Source organism: Tyto alba, unplaced genomic scaffold, assembly GCF_018691265.1.
Source record: "Tyto alba isolate M040663 unplaced genomic scaffold, T.alba_DEE_v4.0 Super-Scaffold_7, whole genome shotgun sequence".
Classification (NCBI taxonomy): Eukaryota; Metazoa; Chordata; class Aves; order Strigiformes; family Tytonidae; genus Tyto; species Tyto alba.
The window spans coordinates 39,600,356-39,619,791 of record NW_024881328.1 but is presented as its reverse complement, the minus strand read 5'-3'; the positions used below and the strand labels follow the sequence as shown (position 1 = coordinate 39,619,791).

Below are 19,436 nucleotides of genomic sequence, written 5' to 3'. Positions count from 1 at the left end.
AAAAACAAAACCCAATTAGTACTGTTAACTTTGGCCTCATTCAATCTACTTTTTTTGTGTAAGTACATCATGCAGTAGTTCTCATATTGTCCTTCCTTTTAGCCACATCCGTGAACACTGATGTAAGTTAACTGCTGAATTTTATATTGCAAACGTTCCTTCTGGAAGAATATTTCTTTAAAAGTATAGTGGCGATTATTCCGCAGATCAAATATATTTGCCGTTATGAACACTTAGACTTGCAATTTTATATCAATTACATTGATATGTAATTAGCATTTCTATATGTATTTCATCAATACCCTAAAATGCCAAAGCAGATCATTGTTTTATTGTACTGGGAACTAAAACTATGTATGTAGGATTCCAAAATTATTACATAATTTTTCCCTCCTCTTGCATTATAAAATTTTTATTATGAAACAGACCTTAAAAACCAGAAGAATTATAATTGGAAATAGACTACTGTGGAATTTATATTTTTCTTCTCACACGAAATACCCCTTAAAAACAACTGACATTTTTCAGGTGTAATGAAGTTTATGTCAATAACACCATATCCCAGGCACCCAACCAAGGGTACACTGCTATATGTCTTGTGCAGTGCATTCTAATGGTAGTGATTCCTCTTTCCTTTAAAATAGAGACCTTGGCAAACGTTAAACATTTGAAAGAGCATTACAACTGTGCAGTTAGAGAGAAGTTGTACTGGCAGAATCCCATTTGGTGGCATTTCACCTAGCATGTTTCAAAAAGTGTGCTGTAAGCACTGTGTATTTGTTAGTGAGGAACAGCACAACTAAAGCATTCTCCTCCTTGACCACTCCAAAATTCCCTAATGATTTCCAAGAGAAATGTTAAGGTCTTGACACTTTAATTAAAAAGGAACACAAAGCATTATTCCAGAGTTAATGAAATTACTCAATTATGGTCCCAAAGGCCAAACAATGATGACATTACTGAGAGCTTTACAAGCATCATTCCACCACCTGCTGTGTGCGCTTTGTGTGGAGGGTCTTGTTCTGTCATCAAGTTCCTTCTTAAATCATGCAATGTCAAATCCTATCATAAAGCCCAAAGGGGATAATGAGGTAAAGCACTGCAGGAACTCCTGTGGGATGAAGGAAACCCTTATGCACAACAATTCCCAACTCTCCTTACATTTGACAGGGCTGTCTGTCCTGAGGAAGGTAGCAACAGCAATCAATAAAAATAAACATTTTAAAGTCTTTGTATTTTTTATATTTATATAAATTCTTCATATTTTTTACATTTTCTCAATAACATTCAAAGGTTTTTTTCCCTTAATTATAATTTCAGTAGGTCCCTTTTCCAGGAAATCAAACCAACTGCATATAAAATCTTATAAAATTCATTATCAGCAGTTTTTGCAAATGATTACAGCAAGAGTGAGATTCAGAGTCTCACAGAAGACAGGCTATTATTCTAAAATCTGTCACTATTTACACTCCACTGTAGGAAGAAATACATGAATATGCCAAGCATATCTACAATTAAAATTAGGATCAAATGGGTCTTACTTTCCAACCTTCTTCTGTATTTGTTTTCAGTCTTGGGGGCCTGTTATTTTATTATTCTTAGTAGTGTATAATGACTCAAAATAAGCAATGTTCTTTAGCACAAAGAAACTATGTGGATGCTCTGCAAGGTAATTTTATCAAGTACCAATGACTTCAAATATCAACCAATCTATTTCTAGAAACGCGTGGCTTTGAGCATCTTCATTTAACAAAGCTGCAATGATGGATGGAAAAGTTTATCTACGGTGTCTTTTATCAATTTTCCTTTCAGGTGTATGAATTTTTTTCTCCTATACAGCTTTATATGCAGCTAACATTCTTAAACATTTTCTTATTTTCTCCACACAGGTCTGTTGTATTTAAAAACACATGTTTAGGCAAAGCCTAAAATGAAAGCCATCATCACCTCATCTACTACATACAGAGTATCATCCAGAAATTAAAACAAAAGCGTGGATTTCATCTAAAAAGTTTTTTCTTTTTACTCTTTTCAAGTCTACAGTAGTTTTTTAAAAAATAAAGTATTGCCTAACAAAATATGTAATTCTTTTAATTTAAATTCCATCAAAATCAACTAAAGACCATTTTTTAGCTTACATCCAGTTAATCTTGGATCATATTCTTCACATTTGAGCCACAGAGCATTAATTCCATAAGTCGAAGAAGCATCTTATTCTGAAGATACATCGTCTTTGCTGCTTCATATCCACTATCACCACAGTAACACCAGCTCCCCCAGTGCACCTGATGACAGTCTCACTGGACAAGCAGCTGCACATGCTGTACCTGTTCTAGAGGTACAGCCATGCTCATCAGTTCACACACACACACCTGCTGGCTGGCATATCTGCTGAATGTTTTCCCCTCTGCAGGCACTAATGCGAGTCCTTCCCCTTTCTCCAACCATCAAGTCAAATGGGAATTATAAAAACATATTTCGATTTTGTTATTCTGTAATAGAAAGTTAAAAGTGGCCTGCCATGTTAGGGCAAGGCAGAAAGCTTTTCCCCTTAAGTACAATTTTGGGGGGAAAATCAAAGTACTAATGACAGCTAGACAGCTAAACAAATCCCCTTTCCCAAGGGGACACTGCACCTATGTTATTCCTGAGAAAAATCTGTCTGTCCTGCTCCAGTAACACAAACTCCCTAGGCAATCTATGCCCGTGCCTCACCATATTTACAACCATAAATTGTGCAAGATGTCATCTGAATCATTCTTATTGGATTTCTATTTTATTATTTCTTGTACTAACAGGTTGTTTTGTTGGCTTTGGTTTTTTTAACAGAATTCTTTCAGATTTTAAGGATGTATCCTGCCTCCTCTTAGTGTTCTTTTCTGTACACTATGCAATTTCAGTTGTCACCTCTGCTTTGACAGTTAGGTTTCATGGACTTCTGATCATTCTTATTGCTCTACTGTAGATGCTCCACTTGTCTCCTGAAGAGCTGTGAGCAAACACAACACAATTCTGCAGCCAAAGCTACATGCCAACTGAACAAAGACGAATATTCCACATCCTCCATACAATATTCCTGGTTTATACTGCAGTGTGGTTTTGAGCTATTCTGCAATATTATGTTATTGCTGACTCATGCTAAACTTGTTTTATACAACAAACCCTAGAGCCTATTCTAAATAAAAGCTATTTGATTGACTCTTTCTTATCTTCTTCTTCTGTATTTGCATGGTTTATCACTTTTTTAAAGGTAGAGTTTTGTACCTTTTCTTACACTGCATGTTATTTCTTTAGATCAGTTCTCCAACAGGTCAAGTTTTGAATTGTACTTCTGTCCTCAACTGAACTTGCTGTTCCATCCCCACCAAACCCAGTTCACTTGGTCCACAAACCTAGTCAGCATATTTTCTGTTCCATTTTCCCAGATCATTACTAACGACATATCCCAGCAAAAGCCTAATCAATATTTGCATGTTTCCAATCTGTTTTCCGTTAATTTAGGAAAATTTCTGTCAGGCCAGATTTCCACAGCTGCTAATAAGAATGATCTGTGAGACTATATCCAAAGCCTTATAAAACACTTAAGAGCTCTCATATCTTGAGAATAAGTTACAACATTTACTGCTCCTCTTCTATTCATGAGGCCTCACATCCTGTTATTGACACAATTTAGACTGGATTGAAGCACTTCTTCCTTGCAAATCCACTATCACTTCTTTTCCTGGTTTCTTCCAGATGTTCAGTAAAATTTCATGTATTCATTCCAGATTTCCTTGGGAATTTAAGTTACACTGTCTAGTCTATAATTTCTTAGCTTTTACTTTTTATCTCATTTGAAATACGGATGTTATATTTTCTCTTCTCTAGACTGCAATCCTTTATCTTTGTAACTGGTACTTTCATAGCTATCTGTCCAGAGTTTTATTATACCAGTGAAGGACTGTAGAAATAAATATTCCCAGTATTATCTGTCAGTCCTCTACCAAATATCAAAGCAGTGCTTTCTTACTAACCATACTACAAACACAAAATGATTGCCTATTTCATTTGCAAACCTTCCTAACTATTTTGGGACATCTTTCCAATTCTGTTCCAATGTGGCTGTGCTAATTTGTATTCAAGCTCAACAGTCTGATTAAGTAATCATCTGGTTTTACCTTCTCTTCTGTTTGAGAGCACAGAAACTGTAGCTCTTCTAAATTTTGTATGCTTTCTTCCATAGAATTGAGGAGAAACTTGGGAAATATTCATACATGTATGAGATATTTCGACCCAAAGACTTGTTGATTACAAAAAGCTATGTCTGTATCATCACTGGATTTTACTTCTGTAAGATTTTTAATATATCACTGGCCTTATTTTCAAAATCTGTTCCACAGAAACAGATAATGCGTTAACTCCAGAAACGTCCAGTGCACATTTTGATAAAGTTTTACACCAAATAATATTTCAGAAAATGAAACTGCCTTGTCGTACATTATATGTGGAAATAGTATTTACAGAACATAAAGAAGTTGCAACTGCCCTGCTAATAACTAATAAAAGCAATCAAATACAGAATGTACTGTGTGAGGAATCTGAGAGAATAAAAATATAAAAATAGGAAAAGTATATTTCAACAGGATAATGAAAATCACATTATCAAAGGTTCTCCACACTTTTAATGACCTGTGAGTGCATTTTAATTAATTTAAAAGTTTAAAGCAGTACTCTATTCACATTCTTAATCTAAGAATATTTAATGCTATTGATACTGGCCTATTAAGGGCTAGATATGTAAACAGTTTAGCCTAATTGCCTGTTACTGTATAATTTAATTGAGTCTGGTAACAAAGACTTTAAAATCAAGAGAATACGTTCTCTCTCAGAAAAATTCCAGTTGCTTTTTTACTGTTTCAGTGATAAACTTCGTATCAAAGGGACCGTAGGTTTTAAATTTCATGTTAGCTTTTACAGGATATTACAATAACACAATATATGTCTGTCCTTGAAGTAAATGTTCTAGCGCAGCTATGAGTCATATTTGCATCTACTTAAAAGCACAAGCATTTGTTAGATCACTATTTAGCTGCAAGATACAGAAAAGATTTTAAATCATTTTCATCACCATACTTCACTCCTATGTAACAGTACAGTTAATACAAACATTTATAATTTGTCTCAAGGATACAATTTCATGACAATGTATTTGCTTTTTACTGAGCGTGATATAATCCAAATGCCTAAATTTTAAAATTGGATAAACTGTTCACTCTGAACTTTCATGAACTTTAAATGTTCACTTACGTCTACTGAAGACAGATAAAAAATATTTGACAGATAAAAAATATTTTACATAAATTTCCTGTAATTTTCTATTTTCTTTTACACTATTTTGTCATAAATGCACTGTTTGAATACAAGATCTTTAATTGCATTTATTTCTTCTGTATATTCCTCACCTGAATGCCATGGAACTGAACAATTTATGCTTTGACTCTTACTTCCTTTGTGGTATTAATGAAAATTTAAATGAAGTGCAATCTTAATCTGAATGCATGTAAATCAATTTTACCCCCCACCCCCAAGAAACATTTAAAGAGCTATTTCCATTACTGTAAATGAGAACAAGACTATCATTTATGGTACACTCTTCAGTGAAGACACTGACATGGTGAATCATTGTAACAAAGAATGTAAGTCACATAAGACACAGTAGAATTTAAAAGATCTTTCGATATAGGTCAAAGGAGATGAGACACCACACAAGTTTGATTCCAAGTATCACAGAAAATGCTCTAAGAAAGGCAAGGCACTCATTTATACCTAATCCTTTTGACTGAAACAAACACTCAGACAACTAAACTGTCCAGTAAAAATGCACTATTTTAAGAAAATAACTTAGATTAGAACTGTAGGTTCAATAAATGTGCACTATGAGGCAAAGTTCTGTGAGTATCTTTGAAACACAATTTTAACTCATCCCTTCACCCTCTACAGACTCATAATTCCCTCTGCTATTTGTTTCTAACAGACTATGAATTAACACAATTCATATGTGGTATCTAAGGTAGTATCCCTTGTTAGGAAAAAGAAAATATTTAGAAAAAATAGATCCAGGAAATGTGAAGTGAAGAAAAGGTATTGGTCTATTGTTGGAAAAGATGTTAGTCGCCGACAAAAGTTTTAGATTATTGCTTAGCTATGGTAAAATCTAGTGCATTCAAACATGTCCATATTTTCTGATGTCTTGTTTCAGGAGCCACTCCAGTCTTCTAATCCATTGATTAAATAAAGACATCTGGGCCTGTGGTAGGACTCATTTGGGAAACATAAGATCTGCAGAAACACAGATGCTTGCCAGAACCAGTCAACTAACAGCACTCATGAATTTCAAAGAACAAGAAAGAGCCAGACAGGCATACTACCTGTGTAGAGTTTATATATTCTAGAGGTGAAGCATAACTCCACTGAAGTTTACTATAAAAAACCTGATGACTTCAGTAGAACCAGGAACAAAAAATAAGATTCCACAAGCCAAGAAATACTTATTGGTTCACAAGTCAAAATGAAAATAAAAGATACCAGTAAGAGTCAAAGATGGAAGTTTCTAATCACTGAATGAAAACCAGGAAAAGTAGAGATGGACTGACTGCCAGGTGCCTCAGTAATATTCGGGTGGTAATAGGTGGGGAGACAGTACAGAGAATTATTTCCAATATGTGGTGAGAAGCATTTCAGAAAGCAATTTTTTTTTTTTTTAATTTGAAGGTTCCGAATAAAGAAAAGGGATGAAAACAGAAATAAAATGGTGTGTTTGTCAGAGGAGAGGTGCGTCGCCAGTGTCAGACAGAAGAAATGCCCTTGCAAAGCCAGATAGAAACACAAAAAAAACATAAATCACCTTGGACATATTCTTGTGAAGACAGGGAAAGGAAAGACTGAAGCTGATTCTGACTCCATCAATGTCAACTAAAGCTTTTTTTTCTTTTTTTTTTCCCTCAAAAAACACAGTTTAAACTCTAACTGTGGTTCTCAAATGAAAATAGGCCAGTAAAGCAGTTTAAGGAGCTTAAGAAATCTTAGCTATTAGAATGTTTACCTTGCTCTGGAAAAATAAAAAGCACTGTTATGTAGTCCCCAAAATGCAATCTCAATAAATAAACCAAGTAGAATAAAGTAAAGAAAACAAATTCATTTCAACAATTAAAAAAAAAAAAAAATCAATCAGGAATTAATTTTGATTTTACACAACTTCCAAACTGAAACAGCAACACACCTTTGGTATACTCAAGTTTAGATATTTTCAGTGACTATTAAGAAACCACCAAGCTTTTGCCCTTAGTCTCCCTTATACCTTTTAGACCCAGCTGAAACAAACAAGTTGCAACGCTTGAAAAGTTTGCAAACACTACAGAATAGGTCAGGATTTCTATAGCTACAAAACAAATACAGCAGAACAAATATTTATATAGCCTGTGCTCTTCCTCTGCAGAGTAATTACAACAGACTCTCAAAATGGTAGCCTGCTAGCTTCAACTAATCAGTTTGTATTATTCCCTGAAAAATTAATTGCAATAGAAACTCATATTAAAAATGAAAAACTTGTTACCTACCTGTCTTATTTACTAAGTATTACTTCTTTCAGTCATGTTGGACGAGTATCTTTCATTACAGCTTAGTAAAAGTTTAAAGTGTACTTTAGATTATATACTGAAAAACTGGAAAGAATGCTGCATACCTTTGGATATGTCTTGCTTATCTTCTTTGCATCTTTGGTGGGATTATATGAAGAACTTCCAGCATCAAGGAATTTTTGCTGCCTGGCTTCCTGAAGAGCTTTCTGGGTGGGACCTTCCAATCTTTTCTTCCTTTTAATTTCGTGGCCTGCTATAAAATAAAACCAACAACTATAGCATCAAAATGCATTTTTTACTTACTCTTCTGGAAGATATCTCTTTACTTAATATTAGCTAGACACGTGAAATTCTAAAAGAAACACAGCTTTTTATAAAGATATTCAGGATATTGCGCCTTCCATATAAAGTATTCTAAGACTACATACAACTCTGCTCTACAAATTATTTTCATGAGCTCTATTTTACCTTACCTAATGGTACCCTAAATTTTGCCCCCAAAATGCAGCAATGATTTTGAGTCTTGCAGGACAGGAGAGTCCCAGTAAAATGGACGCAATTCCTCTTTTGCCTCAGAGCCAGAAGAAACATCATCCTATCCAATATCTACCACCAATTCGTTATTCTGATTTACAGCCTGCATTCCCTTTTTCTTCCCTGCATTTTCTCCCAACGCACATTTCAAACATAGAAGTACTTACGAATAGGTAACGCAGCAAAAAAATCCTAAGCAGGTAGCATAGCTGTAAATCAAAATAGGCTGAAAAGAATATGAGAAGTAGTATAGCACACGTGGGCTATTGTACAACGCATCTGCCATGATCTGGCAGAAAGGATACTATTCTCTGACAGTCTTTGTCTTGGTAGCTCACATATCTGAACACAGTCCCCTGCGATCCCTGTATCTTGTTGCAGTATGTACGTGGGCCTACAGGAGAAGGACTGGAATACTGAATTCCAACAAGATTTGGGTACTTATACCGCTCCAGTTCTTTGAAAAAAATCTCAGATTGAAAGACACGCTATACATCTAAAATCCAGACTGAACCAGAGTATTTGACACTGCATTTCTAAATGCTTGCTCCTGTAAAATAGTTTTATTAGGACCTTGACTTCAAGATGCAAGCTTTCTGACTTAAAAGAGAAAAAACCCACCCTCTCCACCTTGAGGCAAAGAAAGTGGATCAAGCAAACAAGACCTTCCTGGATATCCAATCTGACTAAAACAGTAACTGATAAAAAGAACTGTGCCTCTTCTAACAAAATGTCTGTATTCTTACTGCTTTAAAAGCTAAAGCTACTGTCACAGATATCCTAAATACCACCTTTCTCTGAGGAACTGTATACTGCAAAGTTGGTTTACGTGTCAAACACCGTCTACACACTCAGCAACTGCAACTAGCATGTTGCGCACAAAGCATTTCCTTTGTTGTTCCTTTGAAATACACATACTTATAAACCAACAGAGTTATGACAGTTGAAAGGCTTAAAAAGTCAGTAACCATTAGGAAAAAAAAAGAACAATTTCTAAAGAACTAGTGGGACTGCACTAAGATGTCAACAGCTTGTGTTTACACTTTTTCTATTCTGATTATATTGTAGATGGAATGGGGACAACAAGGTTTAAGTACTTTAACTGGTGCATTTTAAATTTCTTTTTGCATGACCTTCTAAGAGCAATTACATTAGATCAAGGAAAGGGAAAGCACAGTTAACAGGCTTAGCAATGAGTTAATTCAACCATGAGTAAAGAAAACTCATTGAATTCAACTTTTGAATATAATTGGATAATAAATAAGCAGCTGTTGTTTTTAGAAAATACAAGAAATGTACTGAGCAAGTAACAGTTTTATAACATGTTTTTAGAACCAGCTGTTATAGCAGCGTTCACTTAGGTTTATAAGCAAGCCACAATCAACATTGCTTAATTCCTTCAGGCAAAAGTGGTCTTTTTTCAGAGCACCACTTAATACTGTGTCCTGATCCGTAAGTAAGGGTGACAGTGCTCTGTTAATATACACCAATAACTTAAATTAAAAAATCAGTTATTTCTCTTTGATAATTAGATCTCTCTATGCATGACCTCACTACCACATCAGGGAGGACCAGATTTAAAACTAAAACAAAACCAGTTTGTAATACTTATACAAAATCATATACAAAAACTTATACAAAATCATATACAAAACTTATACAAATCTTATACAAAACATCCAATCATTTTTAAAAATAATCTTAACTCAAAATACAACTTTTCTTTCAGAGCTGGCTTCTGAGAGAGCATAGCAGGGACAGAGAAACAGTCTACAAAATCAGAGTCCTAATCCCAACTGTTACCTAGTTCCTCTCCAACTATTAGATTTCCTTCATATCAACTTTAGACAAGCAAGGTAAGTAAATAGGACATAAAATTTCAACTTCTAATCATTTTTAAGACTTCTGAAGAGAACTTTCTCTTGAAGGATTTATGTACAAAGCACTGTTTGCAAAGCTAAGAAGCAGTCTGGCAGTGGGACAGCAAAAAAAAACCCCAAACTAGTAAATAAATTACATGCTCTGTATTGTGGATGCTATCCTCTTGAAGCAGCTACATCAAAGCCTACGCAGTAAGTCCAGAATAGTTGTCCTAAAATTACTGTTAATCTTTTTCTACCTAGCCATTAGATACAAATTTACAATGCAAATTCACTGCGAGGGCTACAAAGCTTCCCTCTGCTCTTCAAAATGCACTGTATGACCGCTCAATAAAAAGCCAAACCAAACCGAACAAAAAAAATAAAAAAAAAAATAAAAAAAAAATAAAAAAAATAAAAATAAAAAAAAAAAAAAAAACAAGCCCACAGTGCACTGCATGTGCAGGATCTCACTGCCACTATTCAAAACCTCGAACATTTCAGCAAATCCAACACTGTTTAAAAGCCACTCTCAGTGCCCTCTAGCCAAATCCAGCATTCAGGTGTTGCAGCTGTGGGACAGAAGCAGCACCAGAAGCAGTGCAGAGCAATCTCCTGCTGCCCAGCAGAGCCACTCTCCTCCCTCCGTGCTCTGCACTGCAGTGAAAGCAGACAGCTGGCCAGAAAAGGCATCTTACCTTGGCAAAAGGCATCTTACCTTGCCAGTCTGAATGTTTATTATCTTCTAACTAAAACATATCAATGCACTAATGCATAAAAATCAGCCCTGACAAGATGGCAACTGAAAAAAATGCACCTGTCGGTCTCCTTACAGCAGAGATCTGCAAGTCCAACGGCACTGGTTCCTTCCAAACTAAGAATTTAAATTTAGAGAAAAATGCAGCAAACATCGCTCCAGTGTGCACGCACTGCTTGCTTCTCAAGGTTGCCTTTATACTGTCTCAGGAATAAGAATTCAGGAGGCAACAGAACATGACCATCTTTCCTGAGGCAGCAGAAAGTACCAGAATAAGACACAGTAGCACCCACTGAAACATGAGTGTGACCTACACAGAGCAATAAAAGTTACATAGTACTAGAGGACAAAACACTGGAAAGAAATGAACTGAAATACTGCTTAATTTATGATACACAGGGTATGAAGCAAATTAAGGCTTGTACAAGCACGTGGGTGGCTGATGAGCCAAATAATTTGTATTGGAGACTAAGTGACTTTTTTTCCTTTGTATTATTATTTTTCAAGTGCTCCCCTGCTTGTCACTTTTTGGTATTATAAAGTGCTCTCAAGATTTTTGGAGAATAAACAAGTACTGTGAACAGCCAGAGAGTGGTTCTTAGAATCACTCAAACAACAAATGAGAGTATGTGTAATATGAAAAAGAGACAGATGGGGCATCTATACCGTAAAACACTAGCATGGGGGAAGAACCCACACTGTATATCCTCAAGCCAGACGATAATGAAAAGTTGAATGCTGCATGTCCTAAACTAACATAAAATAAAAAGCCTGTTCTCTACCTCCCTATCTGAAGTGGGATGAAAATGAGCACGGTGCTCTCTAGTGGGACAGAGGCTTACACTTTTCGTTGTAACAAGATTTAAAGACTACAGCAGAGCATATCCAGTACATACAACCACAGGAAGGTATTTTGGCAGCCTGAAATGTGCTGTGCTGAGACGGAACATACAAAAAAAATAGGCATCAAAATCCCAAACCAGAAAGATACTGTGAACACTGAAGAGGTTTGCTTCAGTATTCCACCATGTTAACACATCTGAAGTCTTTATTTACAGAAGTTACTGGTTTAGTAGCTATCTGCTTGTATACAAAATAAAATAACTGCCTAATTTATACTGGCTAAGACTACAGAATCCTCCCAAGGTTCTCCCAGAAATGAAAGCAGCTATGCTCTTAACTAAACAGTAGCAAGGAGCAGGGTGTGCTCCAGGGGGCTCCCTCAGCAATGTAAGCCTCCCACTGCTGCAGGGGAACCAAGACCTCAGCTAGGATGAGAGGCAGCTTTCAGATATCTAGATCTCAGTCCAGTGCTCACATCAATTCATGACAATCCACGAGACCAACCGCCTCAACCTACATTAGACAGGATTCGAAGGAAAAAAACTAAACTGAATGTGCTACGCTCATAATAGGCAGGCAGTAGAAATATCTGGACAGTAGTTGAAATGTCTGCATTAATAGTAAATAAGCCATCTTACTAGGCAAGGGAGGGCTTGCTAGTCTGTTCACTCAACTAAAAATCCCCAAAGAAACCAAAAAAATTGATGTGGCTGCTATTCTTTTTCTCAGCTTTGTCTCTTCTACCGGAATTTTATGCAATGGAAGTAACTCCATGAACGTGGGAACTAATGAAGCTTGATTGTCAAAGGCTGGGGTAACTCAGTGGTTTTTTATGTGGGGTATATTACCAGTGCAAAAGGAAATTTAGGTCGCTGGAAAAAAACACAAAACAAACAGATATAAAAAACAGCCTAATTGCAACAACTGCTTCACCTGGAAGTTGTATAATATTTGCTACCTGGTCACCTATATGGCTGAGAAATTTGGGGTTCTCTAATGTCAAATAAACTGCAATCTCTGACTGGAGTCCTGCTCATGACTAAGACAGGTGCAGCATCCCCCTTCTCATGTGAACACTCTGTTGTCAGAGGGTAGAGCTCACTGTTTCCCTTTTTCATCAACTCATCTATTTTCAGGAGTCTTAAAAACTTGGTTTCTTTGAGACTTATCTCACTGATAAATGTAGCTACAACTGGAAAACAGGTTCAAAATTATTAGTGGGAGTAATACTCACAAAGAATGTGATAGCATGGGCTTCATTTACTTAGGAAACCAAAGGTGCTAGGTTTTTATTCTGATAGAGTTAGAAAAATAATTCCATAATTATGCATTTATCCAAAACACCAGGGAAGTAGTGTAGTACCATACAGATAAAGGTATTATTCCAGCAGGTATTATATAACCTTAGCAACCTCCTGTAAAAATGGGACATGCTAAAATAAGAGATTGGATTTCACGACACCAGTATTTTCAAAATGTTTCCACACCACCATATATATCTTCTTAAGAGTGAGCTGAAAGAACACTCACATTAAAAAAAAGAAGAGTGTTAGTGAATAAAATAACAAAATCAGCCACAAAATAGATTTCTAGGATAAGTCCTTCCATAGTTACTCACATATTCCACATTGCCATCAGCAGTCTCACTGTCCTTTGTGGATACATTTAAGAATAAATATTCAAATGATAAAATTGCTTCTCTGTCACCAGGACAGCTGATAAAACGTTTATAGAGAAGTATTTTTGATTTACTGTTACACCAGATCTTGAAATGCATCACAACAAAAACCCCATAACCAGTCTGAGTTTGGTGATGGGAATATTTTACCTTTTGTGACAGGAATCTGCATAGCGCATCCAGACTCTAAACTTCGTAATGTGGCTTGCAAACCTGTAACCTAATTTTAAAGAGAAGAGAAAAAGAAGAGGTAATATGAAAACACTGCTTTTTAACTGTCTGTTCACAACACATGGCATTTATGTCTGCATATCTAAGTAATAAATACCATCTATAATTTTCTACTTTTCTGATTATTGTCTCTAAGTTATAATATTGCCCCTAATTCAAAATTTTGGAAAGGCCCAGTGAAACAATGCAATAAAATACAAGCCATCCAGAACCTCTCAAAATACTTTTACAGCTCCATTAAAACAATGCAGACATATAGAATACTAGGGCTCTTACTGCACCATCAATTTTTAGCCACTGCTATCACTGCACTGATCTTTAACTTCATGGCACAATATGACATACAGCTTTGTCGTAAGAAAAACCCACAAAATATGGTGTTCTGTGTTACCAAAGAAGTCATCACTTCAGAATGTGTACAGTTCAAAACTGGGTACGTCTCCCATATGTTCCTGAAAATTCATAGCACTGGAACTGTTCTCTGTTTTGTAATCCTGATTCAACATAACTGTATACGGACAGCGACCTTTCTTTTTCTATAGGATATTTTCTTTCACTTATTGAAATTTCAAACATATAATCCTCAGTCTTTTGAAAGTAAGCCCACAGGTGACCCAAGAAAAACTGGGAGGCAGAGGAAAGAAGGAAAGGAGGGATGAGGACTATTAGAAGGGAGTGCAAGCATGGTAAGTTCCTTTCATGTCACCCTCATATAATTGATGCTACTGTTGAAATGCAATGCATTTTGAGAGGTGTTTGTTTCTTTTTTGCCTTCGTTTTTTTTTTTTGAGCAAGTAACCTATTAGTTAAACACCTGCAAGAATTTTCTGTTCTTCATCCATCCTAACTGCGCTTATACTACTTCTGGCTAAAGGGGCAGAATACCTTGTATACCAACCTATACATCAGATAAGGTTACAGAAGTAAAATTCTACTCTATTATTCCACTCACAAGACAGAAGAATTGTCTCTGATACCTTAATGTGTTTTCCCCAAAACTAGTAGGTCATTCCTGAATATATTTAGGAAAAAAAAAATAATAAATAGCAATAAAGAAAGTTAAAATAAGAGATTTCTAAAGGCATAGCTGGAAGCATGTGTATCTGTGGGAATACCACTCTTCCTTAAGCTGTCAACACTGAGAGCGTAACAGGGTCTGCACATTGGTGACTTGTGTAGACCAGCACTGAGCAAGCACAGACCGAGAACTACTGCTCTGAGGCACTGTGTTTCACATACTTTCAATATCACATACTTTCACCTAGTATCATGAAACGCACTAAAATATTTTGCTTCAAACTATCACATAAGTGAGTTGCTTTAACAGAAATATCCTGTGTATTTACTGAAGTAAAACCCAAAAGCATTCCTCACAGCTTTGCAAGTAGTGTTCACCACAGTTTTACCTGCTCAACTGCTCGGTCTCTCTCCAAACTAGTTAACATTTTCTGTCTCAGTATAGTCTGGTATTTTTCAGTCAGCTGCTTCAGCACTGGTTCATATGATGCATAATGTGCCTTCAGCCTGTGAACAAGAAATGGACAAATGACTACTAAGTTCTACTAATGGAGGCAAAGTAGCACAACAGTTGTTAGAAAACTTCCAGAATTCCAGAATGATAAAATTAAGGAATTATTATAAAATAAATGATTGCAATTCTGTGTCAATGGACTAGTTTGGGCTTATTTGCAACTGAAGCAACATGACAAATTTCATATAGGAATTTCAAGATGTGAAAGAACATAAAATATCAGCTATGAAAATCACGAATGCAAAGGTTCTGAACTCGGTATGATACCAATTACCCTTAAAATAGACAAAGGATCTAAACCCAGAAATCACTACATATTTATAGAAACAGATCTGGGTAAAAGAAAATCTCATTTATATTGTCAACTATTAGAAATACTACGTATTTACTAATGCCACATCACACCATGGAAAATATACCCCCAAAATAATTAGAAATTGTTTAAGAGACATGGCAGAACGGTCAGATGGAACTGCTATTTACCAGGCCACTAACTAACTGCAGTCATCCTTACTTTAGGTGCTTTAAATTCCACAAAGTTATTTCATTATACCAGGCAATAATTGAAGACATTATCTTCAATGCTACATGTATAGTAATTAAAATAATTTTTTACCTTTTAATGTCACAAATAAGCCTGTTTTTCTCCTGGATCACTCGCCTATGATGCATTCGATGGAAGTCACGTTCTTTCTGCATTTTCAGGAAAGCCTCTTTTACTTTGCTATATGTAAACAGAAAATAAAAAAGTTTCCTCCTATTAATTGCACATCAGGGTATGCTGAATACCTCTAGAATTAATTCTCAGATATGCATGTACCTACTGTATCCAAGTTGGAAACTTCTGGTAGTATGCTCTGTGGTGGAGAACAGGTACTTTTAAGGTCTTTTTGCTGCCAGCTGATGTAAAATACATGGGCGCACTTCACCTACCCTCAGTTTAGATAGAATCCATAAGGATTCTGGCATTAAAAATCTCAGAGTTGTGGTCAACCTTACTTTAAGCACAAGGGGTCTTGTGGAGGTACATATTCAAATTACAGCTGATTAGAAAACAATACTCTTGTTGTGGGTTTAAAATTCTACATTAGAATATATTGCAACACTTATTTTCTAATATCTACATCCCATTTAGAGCCCAACATAATGTTACCTGTTAGAAGGACGCACAAAGAAGTATAATTCGCATTGTTGCCTTACAAATACGTCCATATAGAGAGCTTCTGGGAAAAAAGAGTGCTAGAAAAGTGCTAGGCTCTATTCAATCATGTTTGCAGCCTGTCCCCAAGTGTCCCCTGTATGTGACAGTCCCCAAGTGGCCCCTGTCTGTGACAGCAGGAAGCAAAAGGAATCCGTTTCAAAATTAATTACCAACATACTGATAACCTGTTATCCTCTAAGCACATTCTACACACAGCCATGGGACACGATGAGATACTCTGATCCATAAATATAAAAGACAATACTCCATATATATTCCGTACATTTTCTCCTTGCCTTTACTGATATTGGTCTGGCAGGAAAGATTAGCAGATGAATTAATTGGAAAAGAAGTTTGAAATTACCTTGCGCACAAATTAGCTATTTGCTCTTTGCAAAAATAAAGCTCATTTTCTCTCCAAAAAGAGTTGAAGAGTTAGGAAAACCACTATGACAGTGGAGTATGGTAAAGTCACAGGTCCAGGAGGACGACCCATACACACCAGTGCATTATGTTTAATGGTACAAAAAAATTATATTTACAATATATGCATTTGCTATATTTATTACCTATACAAACTACCATATTTATATGTGCACATTTCTATGCGAATTGTTGCTTGTAGCAGGAATAGTTAGAAAGACCTGAAGAAGAGCACGGTGAATTAATGCCACTATATATACATTCAAAGCTGAGAAAAAGCTGGCAGGGAAATGAAAACAGGCAGGGCTTCCCTGCAATAACACTGTGAAGAGCTCAAAGGAGCTGTGGGCATGCACACAGCTTTGTGTATGCATGTGGACGAACACCAGAAGTTGGGGAACAGAGTAACTTAGGATATTGGTATGGGATACAAAGCACAGATTAATGATTCTGCTCAAGCTCCTATGAACAGCAAAACATTTGAGAGGTAAATGAATCAGTGGTCTCAGGATAGCTGTGTGAAACAATTCCATCATGACACCACTCAAAATCTGACTTGCCATAAGATCTTGAATATAAAACCTGCCCCTTCAGAGCTAAGCAGATGGCTTGTTCTGAAAGTAAAAGATGTTGCTACAGCCAGAGCAAAGCCAATATCCATTTCTTTTGGTTAAGATATATGTCAAAGACTGCAGGTCTCCCCATTTAAACTTTTCTGAAGCAAGTAGTTTCATAAAAATAGCAGAAGAGGACAGGGTGCAATAAATCCAAGCAGGTATTTTCAAAGGTGAATTACGTGCCCTGTTCCCACTGAATACAGGTGGGACTTTATTCCCCGCGATGCTGCAAGATGTAGCCCTAAAATTTTAATCAAAATAAAAACAGTTTTAGAAAATATATACTCTCATGCTTTTACTCTATATAGCATTTAGCAGCACAAATGCTAAATGTACCACATAATTAAACAGATACATTTAAATATGGTGCACGATACAAAAAGTGCACACTTTATTGTTTCCATGGTGTAAGGGGAGAAATATGTGCAGGAATGGTTAGATTTTGGCACAGAAATAGGAGATCAGCTGAGGATTTTATTGCTGGTGATAGCACTAACACTAATAATAAATATGATTCCCAGGATTGCTTTATATTTTGACTGTTACTGCAGCTATAAACTGGGCGAATATTTGTGAGCATGCTTCCAAAAATCACGACAGAAAGATACCCGCAAACGTTTAAAGTTCCTAACTGATGTTTGAGAACTCAGTTACAATCCTCAGACAAAAGCTGTACACAGCTTCCATTCCATCTCTCTAATAAACTCCTAAATGTTTAAAGAACTCAGAAATACCACAGTTAGCAGTCCCTGTGATTAATACAGTCTTAAATCTGATATACCATTATGTTGTCTACCTACATGTTTAAATACAAAGGCAATACAAAAGGTCTGGCCATAAGGAAAACACCAAAATATGTAGGATTCAAGGTATTTTAAATCATCAGATAGGCAGAGTTTAATGCTGCTATGAAATTACAATCTATTATTCAAGTAAATATTACTAGAATATTAAATGCTTGAATGACAAATTATCACTGAAAACAATGAATTAAAATTAACTAGTCTCCTATAAGAGTTAATTGTCAGAGATCTTATTTTCAAATTTTTCTTGCATATTGGGAAGAATATCTATGCTTCCACTAAAGAAATATTGCAGCAGATAACACCACCCCTCACCAATCAATCAGGGCTCAACTGTAGCCTTCAAGGTAAGAGAGAAAGGAAGTACACTTAAGGTATACTTTAACTACTGTCACATGGCTAACCAACGTCAAATTAGTTTTGATTTCTATCACAACACAATGTCTGTTTTTAGAAGATTAGTAGCAGATCTAAACCTTAAGGTAATAACTATCACTAGCTTTGGAGTAAAAGAATTATGCTGGTATTTATTTCTTTTAATGTATGCATTCAGGGATCTTGTTGCATCTCAAGATGCCTTCAGACGTTGGGCAGCCTATTAAAAATACATACTTGTTGTATACAGGAAGTAAAGCTGATTGTGATTTTCTCTTTAAATAATGAAACACCACAGTGAAATGTAACCAACAGCCTGCAGCCTACTCTATTTGCCCACCTGCTTGCCATACAATCATGCAAATACTATATTAAAATACCCAAAATACAACTGCAGCTAGATTCTAGACACTGAATCTCTTCCACCAATTGCAAAACAACATTAGAGCAGGAGGTAATCAGTTTACAGTCATTTATCCTGGGCCCCCATACTGCCTAAGTCCCAAATAACATCTCTTTTCTGCAAGATGGCTGTCAAGAGTACCAAGCTGAGAAATACCAAATGTAATTACAAGCTTACTTGAAATACACTTCACAGCACTGTATCTCACAATTAAAGTTTTCTGACTAATCCACAGAGCAGAATATGAAACTTTCTTTGCTCACAAATCCTTGGTTTCTGACCAGTCAAATCAGCATTTTTTTAGTGCTCTTACACTTTTTTTTTTTTTTTTCAGTGTAAGCTGGTAAATTCTCTCTCTATACTTGAAAACTCAAATTGTTCTCCAGGTAATTTTGGCTCCTGCTAGAATATTTGCTTTATCATAGCAAGGATACTGACTCCAGTTATTGAATGTATGAACAAGAAAAAATGCTGGTAACAGTCACTACAGTAAAAGGATTTAGTACAGAGTATTGCGATCCAAAAGACATAAAGGAACACTGTAACTCATGGTACATACAGCAGA

The 19,436-nt window shown here is 35.9% G+C and overlaps 1 protein-coding gene across 5 annotated transcripts in view; it reads right to left on the bottom strand.

Annotated features, from left to right (window-relative positions):
• The window catches only part of SPAG16 (sperm associated antigen 16), a 421,290-nt gene that overhangs the window by 383,680 nt on the left and 18,174 nt on the right, over nt 1-19,436 (bottom strand). For 4 of the 5 annotated variants that reach the window (XM_033010723.2, XM_042783833.1, XM_042783830.1 and 1 more), the window contains exons 6-9: nt 15,666-15,773; nt 14,925-15,042; nt 13,438-13,507; nt 7,721-7,869 (exon numbers count right to left, since the gene is read on the bottom strand). In XM_033010723.2, coding sequence (XP_032866614.2) covers nt 7,721-7,869; nt 13,438-13,507; nt 14,925-15,042; nt 15,666-15,773 — 445 coding nt within the window. The remainder of the gene's footprint in view (nt 1-7,720; nt 7,870-13,437; nt 13,508-14,924; nt 15,043-15,665; nt 15,774-19,436) is intronic. The other variant, XM_042783831.1, reaches the window with a different exon arrangement.